The sequence below is a fragment of the Xenopus laevis genome, chromosome 3S (assembly GCF_017654675.1).
Source record: "Xenopus laevis strain J_2021 chromosome 3S, Xenopus_laevis_v10.1, whole genome shotgun sequence".
Classification (NCBI taxonomy): Eukaryota; Metazoa; Chordata; class Amphibia; order Anura; family Pipidae; genus Xenopus; species Xenopus laevis.
Window position 1 is genome coordinate 93766329 of NC_054376.1, and position 16875 is coordinate 93783203.

At 36.8% G+C, this 16875-nt stretch overlaps 1 protein-coding gene across 1 annotated transcript in view; it reads left to right on the forward strand.

Moving 5' to 3' along the window:
- slc6a15.S (solute carrier family 6 (neutral amino acid transporter), member 15 S homeolog) overlaps positions 1-9250 on the forward strand; it is a 47049-nt gene extending 37799 nt beyond the window's left edge. The window contains exons 9-12 of the mRNA XM_018256031.2: positions 1149-1341; positions 1509-1668; positions 2699-2861; positions 6982-9250. Of these exons, the coding sequence (XP_018111520.1) occupies positions 1149-1341; positions 1509-1668; positions 2699-2861; positions 6982-7356 (891 nt within the window). The 3' untranslated portion in view covers positions 7357-9250. The remainder of the gene's footprint in view (positions 1-1148; positions 1342-1508; positions 1669-2698; positions 2862-6981) is intronic.
- The last annotated feature ends 7625 nt before the right edge of the window (positions 9251-16875 follow it).

Sequence of the window (16875 nt, forward strand, 5' to 3'; positions counted from 1 at the left end):
TGCATCTTGCACTGCACCCCCTAGCTTTCATGTCTGAATGATACCACCTAGCTTGCATGTCTGAATGATACCCCTTTAGCTTACACATCTGAATGACTTTTAAGATAGTGGTATCTAAAGGGATATCCACCTACTGCCCCCCCCCAGCCTGTCACTCGTGAATAGAGCACTGGCTAACACAGGCAGTAGTGGGTTCATGGGAGAAGCACAATTCTGGAGTACAAAGACTTAGAGCACTGAGTGTGGGGCAGATGTAATGCAGTTTGTATTTAGTAAATGGGATCTTAAGTGTGAAATGTTGCTATAGTTATGTAATAACTAAAACTCTAGTAATGTAATAACCAAAACTCTAGTCAAGCCTCAAAAACAGGTAGCATTATTCAAAAAAAGCTATATTATTCAATCTCCAGTGGTTACTTTGTTTGAGATATGCAGTAGGTTTAAAGTGTTGTTTCAGTATCAGATTCTCGTTTGTGTGCAACACTCAGGCTGCTTGCACGCAAGAAATCTGCAAGCAAATAAAGTAGTTTTCTTTTCCGTGACGAATACAGACATAGTTCATATCCAAATATTTATGCACCCTGATACCAGCCATCAAAAGGGACTGGGAGATGTGTGGTCTCATGCTCTAGAAGGGAGGGGCTGCCTCTTACATTTGCGAAGACTAAAAGGAATGGGTGATCAGTGTCGGACTGGGATGCCATGGGCTCACCAGAAAACCTTAGACTTTGGGCCCACCTTAGACCATGGACCCACTTTCCAAACTATTATTCCTCCTCTCCTCACTCAGCCTCTTTATTATCCCAGTCTTTTATATCTATTTAATATATTCTTCCATTATTAATTTGTTTCCCATAAACAATAGTAAATGACCATAAAATATGCTAAATGGTTAGAAGCAAGAGGGCCCACTCACACCTGCGCCCAATGGGAGTTTTCCTGGTATCTGTGGGTGATAACTCCATGAGTCAATCAGGGACTTAAAATATTGTCATGTGTGTCTAAATTAAAAAATCATACATTTTCATAAATAATTCAATAATTTCATTAATTAAGAAAATGAAGTTATTATTGTGTGGAATATTTTTATATGTTAGATTTTTTGTTAGGTTTCATTAACACACCTTTATTTTCTCTTTGTCTTTCAGTCGGTCCAAGGGACTGGGTTGGCTTTTATTGCTTTCACTGAAGCGATGACACATTTTCCTGCTTCTCCCTTTTGGTCAGTGATGTTTTTTCTCATGTTAGTAAACTTGGGCCTCGGCAGTATGTTTGGAACCATTGAAGGCATTATAACTCCTCTTGTTGATACATTTAAAGTACGGAAGGAACCACTCACTGGTAAGCTGGTTTTATATACTGTGAATACATTTTATTGTATCTAAGGCCATCGGCTGCGTTTTGTGTAAGAGTTATTTAGCTTCCGGGATTTGGTGCTTCCTGTAATGAACAGAGATACAGCAAAACACTTTGTAAAAATGTTTCTTTCCCTCCTATTTCCGTTTCAGTTGGATGCTGCCTATTAGCATTCTGCATTGGCCTACTCTTTGTACAGAGGTCTGGAAATTACTTTGTTACTATGTTTGATGACTATTCTGCTACATTACCACTGCTGGTTGTGGTTATTTTGGAGAATGTTACAATTGCCTGGATATATGGCATAGACAAGTAAGTACTGGCAATTTCATTGTAATACTGTTGATAACTACTGTATATAAGGATCAACCTGACGGCAATACACTAACTCACTGTATTTTATTAGTACTAATCTGTTAGGCACATTAGAAATAGAATATTTAGAATTTATAATCCCATATTGGTAATTTTGTATAAAGGACCATTCTACATTCAGCAGAATAAGCAATTTCATATATACGTGATGATTGGCAGTTGTTTTTTCAATGTTCTCAATTTTTCAAATTCAAATTAAAGCTCGAATTGAGTTCGGATAATTAACAATTTGAATTTGAGCGTTTTGAATTTATATTGTTGATTATCGTTCGAAAATTCAAATTTTCAAATCTACCCTTGATAAATCTGCCCCCTCATGTATTAGCTGGCCAATAGGCTACAAGACGAGAATACAATCAGAATAAGTTCCATTGCACTAATAAAAGCAGCAGATGAACAAAGATCCACTTATAGCTTTATGCACTATTTAACCATTTTGTTGGCACCCCTACTGCCAACCAATATATCACATGCTCTATACTATTAACCCTTCCTAAAATATTTGTTAAATCCATTGAATGACTGATCTCTCTGTGTAGACACATTTCATATGATCTGCTTGTCTGACCCACTGGCTGAACAAATGTATAGGAAAATAGCCTGTTTACTTAGAGGGAGAAACTGGCATTTTTTAGTTTTATACATCAAGTTTTAAAAAAAGGACAGAGAAAAATACAAACCTTTCTAAATAGTTATTTTTAAATGATTATTTCAGAGATCATTATTGACAGCTTGAAATACACAACTTTATAAAGAACTTATTTTACACCACTTTTTACTCTAGGTTTCTGCTGTACATAGTTTGATAAATAAGCCTATTAGTGTCACATGCCTTGTCTCCTGAATTGTATGCAGCCTTAGCTGTTCTAACACATTTTTCATTTTGATCAAGTGACATATTGACTGTAGAATCTGCAAAACCCAGACAACCACTTTATATTAATGTCTTTACTTCATTTTCTTGTAGATTCATAGATGATTTAAAGGACATGCTTGGATTTACCCCATACAGATATTATTACTATATGTGGAAATACATCTCTCCTGTCTTGTTAACTATTCTTCTGATAGCGAGTATAGTTCAGATGGGTTTCACTCCACCAGGCTACTATGCATGGATCGCAGAAAAGGTATTCTTAAGTCTTTAAAATATATAATTAAGCATTTTTGTCATATTACTTTTTCAAATATTAACAACTTTCCAGTATAAAATGAATAATATATTTTTCAATGGATTTGAAGTTCTCTTTGAATGTAATTGCAACTGTAGTTACAGTTATGTGATCTGTAGTCCTGAATCTGAAATCTGAAAAATACACCTTTGGCTTTTTGTAACTTGTAAATAATATTTGCACTTTAGGAAAAACAAATATTTACTAGAACAGGTCAATTGGAATGTTAGGTGGCTTTATAGAATTTCTCCAGTTCTATGAAATAACAGCAAAAAAAAGTAATCCCAGATTTTTTCAAATTCAAGGATTATCCAATGTGTCATGCAACTCCTTGAAGAGTTACAATGTGCCATTGTGATTGGATTAGTGGAAGAGTTTATATGACGAGAACTTCCCACACCAGTCAGTTGAACTGAAGAAGCTGCTCGGATGAGTAGTGAAACGTCTTCAATGATTACTCAGCAAGTCCAGTTGTTTTTAGATTTACCTATACTAGATATCCTACAGTGCAGTGAGCTGAGAGCCGCCAGCTCCTCTGCACAGCCTGTGAATTCAGGAAACAGGAAGTGGAAGGGAGCGATTATTATGGTTTTTGCAGAAATATTCAATAAAACAGCCTGAAACACTACTTTTTAAGCACAGTTCTTCTATATCTAAATGAGTATAACGCACTGGTATATTCTTATTTTTTAAACAAAATGTCTCCTTTCACATAAATGGAAGTGTATTTTTGAATTCATAGCAAATTAGTTTTTTCCATTTGAGATTTTTGTTTTGTGATCAAGTTTTTTAAAAAAACAAATATAAACATTAATAAATCCAAGGGGCAGATTTATGAAGCTTCGTCTGTCCAGATTCTGGCAAATGATTTGCAAAACTGTGGGTAAGTTCCTGAACTCGCTTGTGTTGTCTGCGCTCATTAACCAATCCAAGCCAAAGAAATCAATAGCAGAATATGCAAGTGAGTTCATAGTATAGCTTACAGTTTCTGCAGTTTTTTGCCTTAACCCAGTCAGGAAAAAAGTAATAAATCAAACCCAGGGGTTGGGTGTGGGGAGATTTTAAGATTGCTCAAACCTTTTAGGTGCAGAACTTTTTATCTTTTGGAAAACCCGCAAGTGTTAAGGAACTCTTGTATGGTTTTAGCAGTTGAGTATTCCTAAATCAGCCTTAAAGTGTTATACACAACAGATGGTGTTTTTATTCTGAATGACCTCCATCATTTTAACTTCTTAATGGACTACCTGAACTCATGGACATACTTTCGGTGATACATAGGTTTTGACTATGGAATCTTTAAGGCACAATTCATGTACAGGTGTGGGTGGGTATAAAAGGGTGGCAAGGAGTAAGGCATATGATCTATTGCCCATGGGCCTCTACTTATGTTAATGATTGAACTGTTACCAACATAATACATCATAACTCATAAAAAATTTATTCTGTTTGTATACTTAACATAAAAATTTATTCTGTCTGTATGGGTTTGTATACTTAATTTTAACACTTCCCTGATTGTCAGGAAAATGTTTAACAAATTGATGGATTAATCAAATAATTTATTGTGCATGATAAGTGTCACCCCCATCAAATCATTAAGCACTAAAACTGGAAGGAAATTATGTTAGATAAATGCAATAGGAGGCAATGGGACAGGGGGGTTAATGATTTGGAAAAGCTGCTCTACAGCGAATCATTGCACTTTGGTGAAAGACAAATGAATCAGCACCTGAGTTTGCAATTAGAGTTAAAGGAGAAATAAACCCTAAAAACCTAATATGGGTAGAAATACCATATTTTATATATACTGAACTTTTTGAACCAGCCTAAAGGTTCAGCATCTCTATAGTAGTATTGATCCAGGCCTTCAAAGTTGTCACAGAAGTTTCTCCTCTACTCTCTTATGCTAGGAGTGTCAGCAACATGCACAAGTTCAGTGTGCTTTGAGCAGCTGTCGAGAAGCTCAGCTTAGGGGTCGACATCAATCATCAAACAAAAAAAATAGGGTTGTCTGTAATATAAGATGATGTTACAGGGCTGGTTATGAAATTCTGATTCTGAGCTGTCATGTACCAATAATCTGAATAATTTACCAATCAGCCTTTTACTGTGACATTTATATATATATATATATATATATATATATATATATATATATATATATATATATATATATATATATATATATATATATTGTGGCAATGGTGGTGTCAATGGTGAGCAGGCAGCATAGGACAAAGGAGCAGAAAGACAGGGACACACAGCTTCTTCAAGGAAAACACAGGTTTATTTTCCAACTTTTAAACACACACCATCAATAATGCACAGACACAGGGGTGACCATTGTGGCAAACAAACATAAATCATAAAATAAAAACCTAGCCCACTGGGCACTACCTTCACACGTTGAAGCAGTCCCTGACTAGACTGGGCCCCTTGTGTACTACCAGCACAACAAATAGTTTGGCTCACCCCTGTACTCACAGGACTTTCTCCCAGGTAATATTCAGCCTCCTGGCTTCCTCACTCTCTTCACAATACTCTCTGTGAGAGTCACAGGCTCCCTCTGCTTCTTGCAGTAACAGGCAGCACCCCCAGCTCCTCTGGGAGTTCCTCACACAACCAGGTCTCCTACCTGCTGTGCCCTAATGAGAGACTCTCCCATTCGAATTAACTTAAATAGTCTTTCCACAGGACAGCTTTCATGTGGAAGGTGAACTCCAATCTCTGGACTGGATCTGTGGAATGGAGTCCCTGGCTACTAAAGTCTTTAAACAGAGCACTGCTTCTCTGTTTAATAACTCCCTTCCTGGAGCCTATCTCTGTACCTGGGGAGAAATTAAAGGCTAGAGTGACCTTTTTCCACCTTTTCCTAGTCACTCTACCACAATATATATATATATATATATATATATATATATATATATATATATATATATATATATATATATATATATATATATATTATACTGTATATATTCAGTAGATTGTGCATTGACCCTAACTGCTAAAGAGCTGTGGTTGCCTTGAGCTGGTACAGAAATATAAGGTACAGCTCTTCAGCCATACTTCTTTATTTAAGCTTTAGTTCTTCTTTATGGTTTGATTAAGTACTCTGCAGAATTTTGCTTGTAGGATCTAGCATTTGGATGGATGAAAAAAATTATGGCTTTTTTGGATTCATACCTTATACAGTAGGTGTTTGAATTGCAACAGATTTCTATATTGTATTCAATAGAAAATGAAATCTGATCTAAAGTTCCTGTTTTTATAGAAAATGTGCCTGTTATACTTTACAAACATTCCAACTCTGTTCTTTAAAAAGAAAACCAATCCTCCGAGCCCAGGGAGAAGACATAACTATGTTGGATGCTCTTTCTCCTTTTATTATTAATATAAACATGTATTTATATAGCACCAACATATTGCGTAGCGCTGACTGCTACACTCAGGGGCACATTTACTATGTTATAAAATATCGAGGGTTAATTAACCCTTGATATTCGACCGTCAAAGTAAAATCCTTCGACATCGAATATCGAAGTCAAAGGATATACCGCAATTCCTGTGATCAAAGGAACGATTAAATCCTTCAAATCGAACAATTCGAAGGATTTTAATCCATCAATCGAACAATTTTCCTTCGATCCCAAATTGGTAGGAAAGCCTATGGGGACCTATTGAATGGTCGAATAGTCGACCAATTTTTAGTTCGAATCGTTTGATACGTAGTCGTAGTCGAAGTAGCTAATTCGATGGTCGAAGTAGCCAAAAAAATACTTAGAAATGCAAAGTATTTTTTATTCTAATCCTTCACTCAAGCTAAGTAAATGTGCCCCTCAGTATACAGCAATTACATCTGGACCTAGCATCAGTGCAGAGAATCATTATTACCCAGCCAGTGAGAGAGTTGCATGCTTAGTACAACAGTAGCTAGAGGGAAATAGTGTGTAGGAATACACAATCCTATAAAAAGAGCATTTTGGAACTATAACGATTAAAAATGCAATAATATTTTAGTGTAGTTTCCATTGAAATTACGTCTGAATTGGTCACATTTTATTTGCTTTCATCCTAGGCCAGTGAAGAACTTCAAAGTTATCCTCCATGGGGCCTTGCTCTCTGTATATCACTAATTGTATTTGCACTGTTACCTGTGCCATTAGTATTCATTGTCCGCTCCTGTAACCTTATTGGTGATAGCACTGGAAGCCTGGCATCTGTGTCCTATAAAAGAGGAAAAATGATCAAAGAAACATCAAATCTTGAAGATGATGCAAGCTTAATCCACGAGAAGATCCAGAGTGAAATGCCATCTCCAAATATTGGAAGTAGCATTTATCGAAAGCAAACAGGATCACCAACACTAAAAGTGGATACTGCTCCGAATGGACGTTACGGCATTGGGTACCTAATGGCAGATATGTCAGACATGAATGAAGCAGACTTGTAGTTGTCGCAACAAAAAGTATTTTATACTTGGTACTGCACATTTATTCTTCTTTAAAGGAGAGGCTGGCTTTAATGAAATCAAAGTTGTTTAATGTTCTTGGAATCAATAATACATTGGGTTATACAGTGGGAGAGGGTTATAACATACACTCCTCTTGCTGGCTCTTTTTACTAGGTCTGAGGTACTGGATAAAGCTCTCATTCTTAGTTCTTTCTAGGACCTTTACTACTTTGTGTCTTACCTCTCTGTGCCTAACTTTGTCCCGGTATTGGTTTCTTTTTCTAAAACAATACTTCAGCATACAAGATCTTTTTTACTATCTTACATTTATGCATATGATCGACCAGTTGTAAGTACGAGTACTGGAAGTAAAAGCACTTAACACACACCAAATGCAAGTGCAGTATTAACAGGGTAGTCAGGTCCTGCATATACATACTCTTCAAGCCATAATCATTTTTTTACCTTAAATTCTAAGTTGCTGTACTTTAGGTATGCATCAATCTGATGAAATCAGGGTTTTTTTATTTTACAGTATCAGCCAACCTTTGGCAAGTCAGTTGTTTTAATAATATATAGATGAGATCATTTAATCTATCCTCAGCTCAGGCTATATGGAGGCGGAAGGTGTTCACGTGTCATTTTGGGGCAGCTTTATCAAAACTTAAACTGGAGTATCCTAATGTATTCTAAGTTTTCACAAATTGGCATATTTAGCAAAGTATTCCCTGTTTTGACAGATATGTAATTTGGTCCAAATGTGTTTGACTGCTTTCAAGAATTCATCAGAATGTGTCAAAGTATTGTACTATAAGGAAAAGAGCACTAATTATAATATTTTGCACAATCACAGAGAATGTACTGCTACTAAGCTTCATACTGTTAATTGGATTGGCCAATTTAAATATTGCACTTTCTAAAGAAAAAAAAGACAGCATAAAATGTATTTTAGGGACCATTGGGGTTTTTTCATTCCCCTCCTCCCAAGTATTAATATTATATTATGGTTTGAAAACTATAACGTTCATAAAATTAAGTCAAGTGAGGCAATTGTTGCAATCAGGTTGCTGAAAATCAGTTACATGACCAGTCAGGTTGCTGATCAGTCACATGACTAATCAGGTTGTTGACAATCCATTACATGACCAATCAGGTTGCTGATAATCAGTTACATGACCAATCAGGTTGCTGAAAATCAGTTACATGACCAGTCAGGTTACTGATCAGTCACATGACCAATCAGGTTGTTGACAATCCATTACATGACCAATCAGGTTGCTGATAATCAGTTACATGACCAGTGAGGTTGCTGGCAAGCAAGAACCTGGAAAGTGCATGATGTGCTGCTGTCCCAGCATGAAAGTGGAAGTACAGGTCAAAAAAGAAAAGCATGAAAGTTATGCTTAATTGCATGACATGACGTATCTGAACCGGTGTATTCATATCTTCAGTTGCCCCATTTCTTCATTAAAGAGATACTGACACCAGAAAATAATCTTTTTTTACCATAACACCATCATCATTGAATACTATTTATAACTTTGCCATAAAAGTATTCGCCTGATGCTTTTCCATTACCTTTCTTAACCCCATGATTCTCTGTATGGCGGCTGCCATATTTGTGCTGCAGTAGTCCATTAGCCTTGGAAACTCTAACAGACAGCCTGAGAAGAGATAGTCAGGTTGGCCAAACAGTCAGGTTTAGGAACTTCAAGTAACAATTACTTACAAAAGCAAAACTATCAGCAAAAAAGGATCAACGTGACCTACAGGTAACTTCTAATGTAGAAAACAGCAGAAGGATGTGAGTTTTTTTCAAAAAAGCCTATGAGTAAGTGCCCCAATAGGCACGAAACGCAATAGGCCTTCACATGTATTGTCCTAATAAATGTATTTGAACTTTTAAACCACTTTTTAGTTTACTTTTTTGAAAAAAAAACACATCCTTCTGCTGTTTTGTATGTATATATGCACTCATAGACTGGGTTGAACTGTGAGTATTTTTCACTTTTTTAATAACACTTATTCATGCTTTACTACTGCTCTTGTACATAGTATACTGCTGCAGTGCTTGATATTAGCTTTTTTTGCACCTTTTAATGTAGATTAATATTTTGAAAAGAACATTTTTAGTGTCAGTATCACTTTAATCCTTCTTTTCTTTCGCTTTATCTTTCTTACCATTGTTTCACAAAGCAAACTCCATGATTTGTAATATGAATTATACCTCCCCTATAGCAACCCCATATTAACACACCATCCATGGGAGTCTGTATCCAGTTCTGTTATTTTACTAACTTGTAAGAGTAATTCATTTTTATGTTTTCCACGTTGCTAACGTATAATATAGAATGTTATAGACTGTACTTATTTTATTAACACTGGCGATTATTTTGGCTGTTAGCTGAGTAAGATAAATCAGCGTGCTTAATATTTTCTTATGGATTAGCTGTATAAATCATTTGTAACCAGAAAAGGAATATAGCGCTTAAAGGCTGTGGGTACAAATATATTACCCTTGTTGCCGTGGATGTACTGTATGACCTAAAACTGTATATTTTCAGTAAGAAATTAGTTGCAAGATAATGTGGGCTCATTTATGAAGGGATAGGCACTACTGCCCGTGTAATAATGGGGTCCATGTTTATGAGTGCTAATTTAGGGGTCAGTTTACTAAAGCTCGGTAAATTTGACTATATGTTTCCGGAAGTTATTGCTGCGCAGCGACTACGTTTACTAAACAGCGATGTGCTCAGAAGTCATTGCAATCACTTGCGATAACTACATTAACGAATCAACTTACCATAGTGGTAATTTTAGCGAGTTACGAATTTTCTGGCGACAAATTAAGTTTAAGTTTATGCTATATTTTATGGCGGTTATTATGAAAATTTTTACTGTGACATTTATGGCCAGAAATGCATCTTCAAAACTCATATGGGAGAATGTAATAAAAGTTGCAAAGAGCAAACCAATTCGCACCAATAAGACTAAAAATCCACATCTCGCAATGTAATATTGTTCCTTAAACTGTTATTGCATTGCAAATTTTAATTGTGCACTCTTAAAGGAGAAGGAAACCCCCTGGGCACAAAACCCCTCCCTCCTCCCCTGTGTAGGGGCATTTGCCCAGGGGGACAGGTAAGCCAGGGGGGAGGAGGGAGGGGAGGCAACACAGGGGAGGGGGGGAGGGGTTTTGCGCCCAGGGGGTTTCCTTCTCCTTTAAGAAGTGCTTGAGGGTGTCGTAATCTTTTGGAGCAAACATAACGACTTTTTCAGTAAGAAGTTTTATTACATTGACTGAGCATTGGCGCAAACTATAAAATTCGCAAACGGTCTTCCACTGTCGGAAGTGCTTGCTAAACAGTTTCCGGGTTTCGCAAAAGCTAAATTAAATTCACGCAAAACAAAACTTGTTTGAGCAAATGCATGACTTTTCGCATTGCGAATAGTTTTTCCGTTACCGACATTTATTACATTCCCCCGATAATGTTTTAAATGTAAAAATTTAACACCCAGCAGTTTCAATATGCTTGAAATGGCCTGTGATCTTGCTGTGAGTGGGTTCAGATCCTGGGAAATACAAGGCAAGTATGGCCTGCCTGTTCAGTCATGTCTTCAAGTATCGAGCGCTGTCGAAATCGTAGAGGCTGACGAATCCTTGGACTGTGATGCCGCTGCCAATAATACGCCTCTGAGCTGAAACTGCTGCTGTTGCAACAGAGCAACAAGCAGAAGCCAAAACATCCTGTCAGCAATAGCTACAGATCTGTCTCCTGTCAGCAATGGCTACAGCAAAGAATGATGGGTAAAAAGAATATTATGGGATATTTCCTGTTCCCTTGCAAATTTTCTGACGGAAAAATAATTTACCACCACTATATAGATGGCGGTAAAATTTTGCGAATATTTTGGTGTTAATTTTGTCTTTCCCACATTACGCTGTTTAGTAACCCGGGCATTAATGTGTACGTAGCGTTATTTTCAGCTTATCTGATAACTGATGAACACATTATTGCGCAAGAAAATTCGCAAGTTTATATTTACCACAGGTTAATAACCTGGTGAAAACATATTCACCGATAAATTTGTCTATATTTTGTGCGCATATTTTTACCGTGCTTTAGTAATCGGGCGCCTTAGTCTTTGTCAGTGTATCAAGTACTCCAAAGCCCTGTACTAATACACTACCTTAATCATTGAATAGGTATAGAGCTTCTGATATGCCCAAGATTCTCCATCTAGACAAGGGGTCCCCAACCTTTTTTACTCTTGAGCCACATTTAAATGTAAAAAAGAGTTGGAGAGCAACACAAGCTTAAAAAACACCACGGGGATGTCAAATACGAGCTGGGATTGGCTGTTTGGTAGCCCCTGGTAACCTATAGGACTCTCTGTTTGGCAGTACAAATGGTTTTTATGCAACCAAAATTAATTGAAAAATAAGCATCTGCTTTAAAACCACTGGGAGCAACATCCAACATTCAAGGGGTTGGTGACCAGCATGTTGCTCACAAGCTACTGGTTGGGGACCACTGATCTAGACCATAAGAGAGGGCCGTGCATGTGCACAGCAATGAGTTATCTACATGATCGGTGCAAATTAAACAGTCTCAAATACAGCAGAGCAAGGTGCATTCTGGACATGGAGCCACATGGAGCTTGGTAACTGTTATTTTCACTTTGCACCTTACCCTCTTTCATAACTGAGCCCTCATGTCCTGTTCGAAATAATAGAAAAATGACACATTTGTCGTTTTTAATGTTGCTTCTTTAACACAATTATTGGTTGATATTTATTGTAGCTACATCATGTATGACATGTAGTCTATTTATAGAATCCCCAGTACTGTATATATGTATATAACTACCTTGCTTTACAGAGTCAAAGCTTAGCAACTCTTTCTCAAATGATGCACATGCATCTCTATAAAGAGTTTGTCTATTTTTCTGCTATTTTGAAAACGTATACACTATGTATATTCATATATGTACAATGCAGATACATTTGAACATGTATACAGTATTACATGCATAAATAAATGCGATCAATACAGTTTGTATTTCTTTTTCTTGCTATATCTTCCTATAGGCTAAGGGGCCAAGGGGCAGGTTTTTGTGTTTGCATGATTTACGCAAATCACATTAAAGTAAACCATAAATGCAAAAAATAAATGAGTTTGCCCCTACGTGTGTCTGTGTAGTGATCAAGCCACATATGGGGCTTATTTATTATGCTGTATAAAATAAAATTAGTTGAAAACATGGTGTAAAAAGCAAGGGGTAAATTAAATTTGTCAAGGTGTGTGTTATTTTATACCATGAGAATGCCAGATTTGCCGCCGGTATTTTTCACTGCTTCAGACCTTTGTAAGTAAGTTCCGTCAGAAGTTGCTCAAAGAAAAAACATGTAAAAAAAATTAACAAAGATTTTACACAGTGATGCCTGGTGTTGTGTGGCGAATTAACACCATAGTAAATGTATTAATATATCTTGGGCAATATGGGTTTATGCACAAGGTACTGCTTTATTATTACAGATAAACGGGAAATCATTTAATTAATTCTAATTAACTTGATTTATCTTTTTCAAAAGGGCTCTATGGGGCACATTTACTAAAGTGTAAATTCTCTCTTCATCTGACTTCACCAAAGTTTGCCTCACGTCGCCAGGTGTATTTTCACAACACGTTTCCATACAGTATTTACTAAAAATCGCAAGTTCACTTTTTCAAGAGAAATATGGTGAATTTTCTCCTGGCGTACATTTTTGCCACTATATTTCACCATACAATAGTGGTGAGAGAATTTTCGCTAGAGAATTTTTGCCATGAAGAAAATCAGCATGGAAAGGGTTATGTTGAGTGTGATTTAAAAGTGGATGCTCTATCTTTATAATGAAAGTTTGCCCACCTGAACCTGGCGAAGTACACTTTGATAGACGAGTTACAAGTTCCTGCAAATAAACTTGTAGGTCCAAATTATTGAACATCTGTGCAGTGTGTTTTGCAAAACATTCCTCCATCCTACAGCAAAAACTCACCTAAGAGAGATTCCTGTGTAGAGAATGCTGTGCTGGGAGTTACAGGGAGTTGTAACTTGCCAGGCTGGTTTGGGAAGAGAAAAGCCATGGTCACCTGTTTCAGGGAGTGCTATAGATTTTGCTAGTGATGCAAAGCTAGTATCACTTTTGTGGCAATAAAACAAATCCTTAGGATTGCTATCACATCAAGTGATATTAACCCCAATAATATTTGCATATGCAAATTCGGATAGGCCGGGCAGAAGGATTCAGCCGAATCTGAATCCTGCTGAAAAAGGCCGAATCGCAAACCGAATCCTGAAACTAATCCTGGATTCAGTGTATCTCTAAAGGTGGCTATAGATGCACAGACAATATCGTACAAAACGAATTTTCATATGATATTGGGTACGTGTATGGTGGAAAAAGAGCCGACCGATATTGGCAGAAGACTTGGATATCAGTCGGCTCGTCGATGGGGCTGGATGGAAAATTTTGATCTGGTGCCTTTGAAGCATCGGCCACTGTTAGTGCTGAATCGTCAGATACAGAGAGAATTCTATTGTTACTACCTGTATATCTGACGATTCAGCTCTACACGTGTGTATTGAAACAAACTATCTTTCTTCCAAGAAAGATCGTAATTGTTACGTCTATGGCCACTTTAAGATTAACTGATACCAATCAATTCCGTCTATTGTTGAATCCTAAAGTGCTTGTTATGTGATATATTTTGTGCATTCAATCTGTCACAAGATGGCGATATTGTGCTGTTTTTAGATTTCAGTCAGCCATTACCATCGGGCAAAGAGAAATGCTTTGTAGAGATTGTTATTACCTTATTAATGAGTAACCAATGCCAAATAGTTTAATTACTACCACTCAAAAAGACCTGAGCCAAGCTAAACAATTACCAAATTTCTGGTTAATCAATAGTACTAAGTAGTTTAGAAGATACTATTAAAGATGTGTCTTCCCAAATACTGGAAAAAAATAAGTTTCGTATAATGGTAGGAAAAAGAATTAGAAGCAAAGATAAGTTCTGTTGGCTGAACTGGCTTCTATGCAGTCACACATCATGAATCTAAATGTGTGTTAATTAACCACATAGGATATGGCTTCAATGCCTCATTCAGAGTCAGTGTCCCAATAAATAATAAGCAATGGGGGTTATGTAATAAAAGGTGTAACATTTACTACAGGTCTAATCACCTGTAGCAACCAATTAGCAACTAGCATTTTATGTCACCTGTTTAAAAGCAAAATTGTTTATATGGGTTACTGCACCTGAGAAAACTCCATGCCTTTTATTACATAAGGATATATATGTATATGGCTGAACAAATAACTTTATATAACTTTATTTCACCCTTAGAATGCAGGCCTTTTTGAAAAGAATCAAGAGTTCTCCTTTATAAACCCATTGATGTTCCAAAAAATGCTACCTCAAAAAAAGGAAAATGGAGTGCAGGTGAAATTAGTTTCATATATACTCAGACAACATCAGAATAGTGCGCTGTGTTCAATAGTAAAGAAAAAAGATTTTTAGGGAAGGTGAATACCCACATGGTTTAACCCCGTTTCTGGAGGCTTCTTCCTTGATCACTCAAGAAAGAAGCCTATTTGGCGAAACGCATCAGCGGTGACGTAAACCTAAGCAACACGGAGGGTTGTAAGGGGTCAGGTGATATTGGTTGTGTAAAGGAATACTATGGGAGAAATCCTGATGCTGGTTTCCCATGTCAATGATAAGAATATACCAGTGCTATGGAAGAGAACCCCCAGTGAATGAGGCAAGTAAGTGCTTGAAAATGTTCTTTTTTATTGACTTTCTTGAATAATGGCTTGAAAGGTTATGCTTGGATTCATGGAAATGTCCAAGCACATGCATCAGGCCTTGAGTTGTGGAGTCTGATAATGTTTTGCTCAGATTTAAGGAATCTTAATTAAATATTAGAGTTAATTACCCACGTGTACATCATTGTCTACAATTACCATGTCTACATCGGTCGCTCAACTGTAATAGTTTCATTAGGTATTAAACCTCACCTAAAATAAAGCGATTTATATCTAAGTTAGCCAGCTGAAACAAAGTGTGATCTTGCATGTTACTTTAAGAATAAAGCAATATTGTCAGTTTTACCTAAATGGGAAATGTACTTGATAGAAAACATCAGGCACGGACTTGTGAAAGGAATAAAAAAAAAAGAGAGAGAGAAAAACCTCAAAGTAGTTAAACCACAAGCTGCCTACACTTCATTACATTCATTGGAAAATAAGCCGTTTTTCCTTATGAGTGTCAATTTGTTTCCCAACTAAAAGTTTCTAGAGGGACTGCAGGAAATTTTCAAATTATATTGCCAATCTAAGCAAATCTCTCTGCACTCCAGCAATTTAATATCACGTTTGCTTCTAAAACATAGTAAATATGCTTTGAATTTAGGAAATGTCAGTGGAAAGGGTACAAAAGGGACAATGGTAACAGTCTGTCTTTTAGACACTAATGCCTTTCATTTCAAAGGCCAAATCTTACAGAAAAAATATCTGATCTTAGATATACTGACCTGGTTTTGAACCAATGGGTATGAAATATATTTCCTGATTCTCCTGCTGTACAAGATTTAGAAACAGCTGCTTCTTTCCATGGAAAGACTACATGGCATTGGTTATCCATAGGGATGCACCGAATCCAGGATTCGGCTTTTTTCAGCAGGATTTGGATACGGTCGAATCCTTGTGCATGGCCAAACCAAATCCTAATTTGCATATGTAAATGAGGTCACACAACAAGGAAGTAAAAACCATTTTCCCCACCTTTTCATATGCATATGCAAATTTGGATTCAGATTGGTTCGGTATTCAGCCTAATCTTTACCAAAGGATTCGGGGATTTGGCCGAATCCCAAAAAGTAGATTCGGCGCATCCTTAGTTATCAATGTAACCCAAGCTTTATTTATCTACAAGACAGAGCCCATTGGTACCAAATAATCATCCCAAGTGTAGGAAATATAAAAATCAGACAAGAATTACGAAGCACATCTCAGCCACCTCTTGTGAAGATCATAAATAAAAACTATTCTTTTACCTCAATAAAATAGTGTAATTTACTAACTACATTTCAGGTGACAGACGGTTCAAAGGTTCTCCAGCATGATTTACATCCCCCTGGCAGGGCCCGAGCTAGGGGTAGGCAGATTAGGCGTCTGCCTAGGGCGCCATCATGGGGGGGGGGCACTTTTAAGGGGAATTTTTTGGTTTGTTTGACCTTTAACAGTTTTTTACATTTTTTGTACTACAATCACTACAATTGTGTAAAGATTACACAAGAGGGGATTTACATCTAACGCCTTTTGTGTCAAAAGACTTGACACTTCATCAGAGTCTGATGAAGTGTCAAGTCTTTTGACACAAAACGCGTTAGATGTAAATCCCCTCTTGTGTAATCTTTAAGCACATGAATAAAGCCAAAAATTGATATTACTCATACCAGACTCCA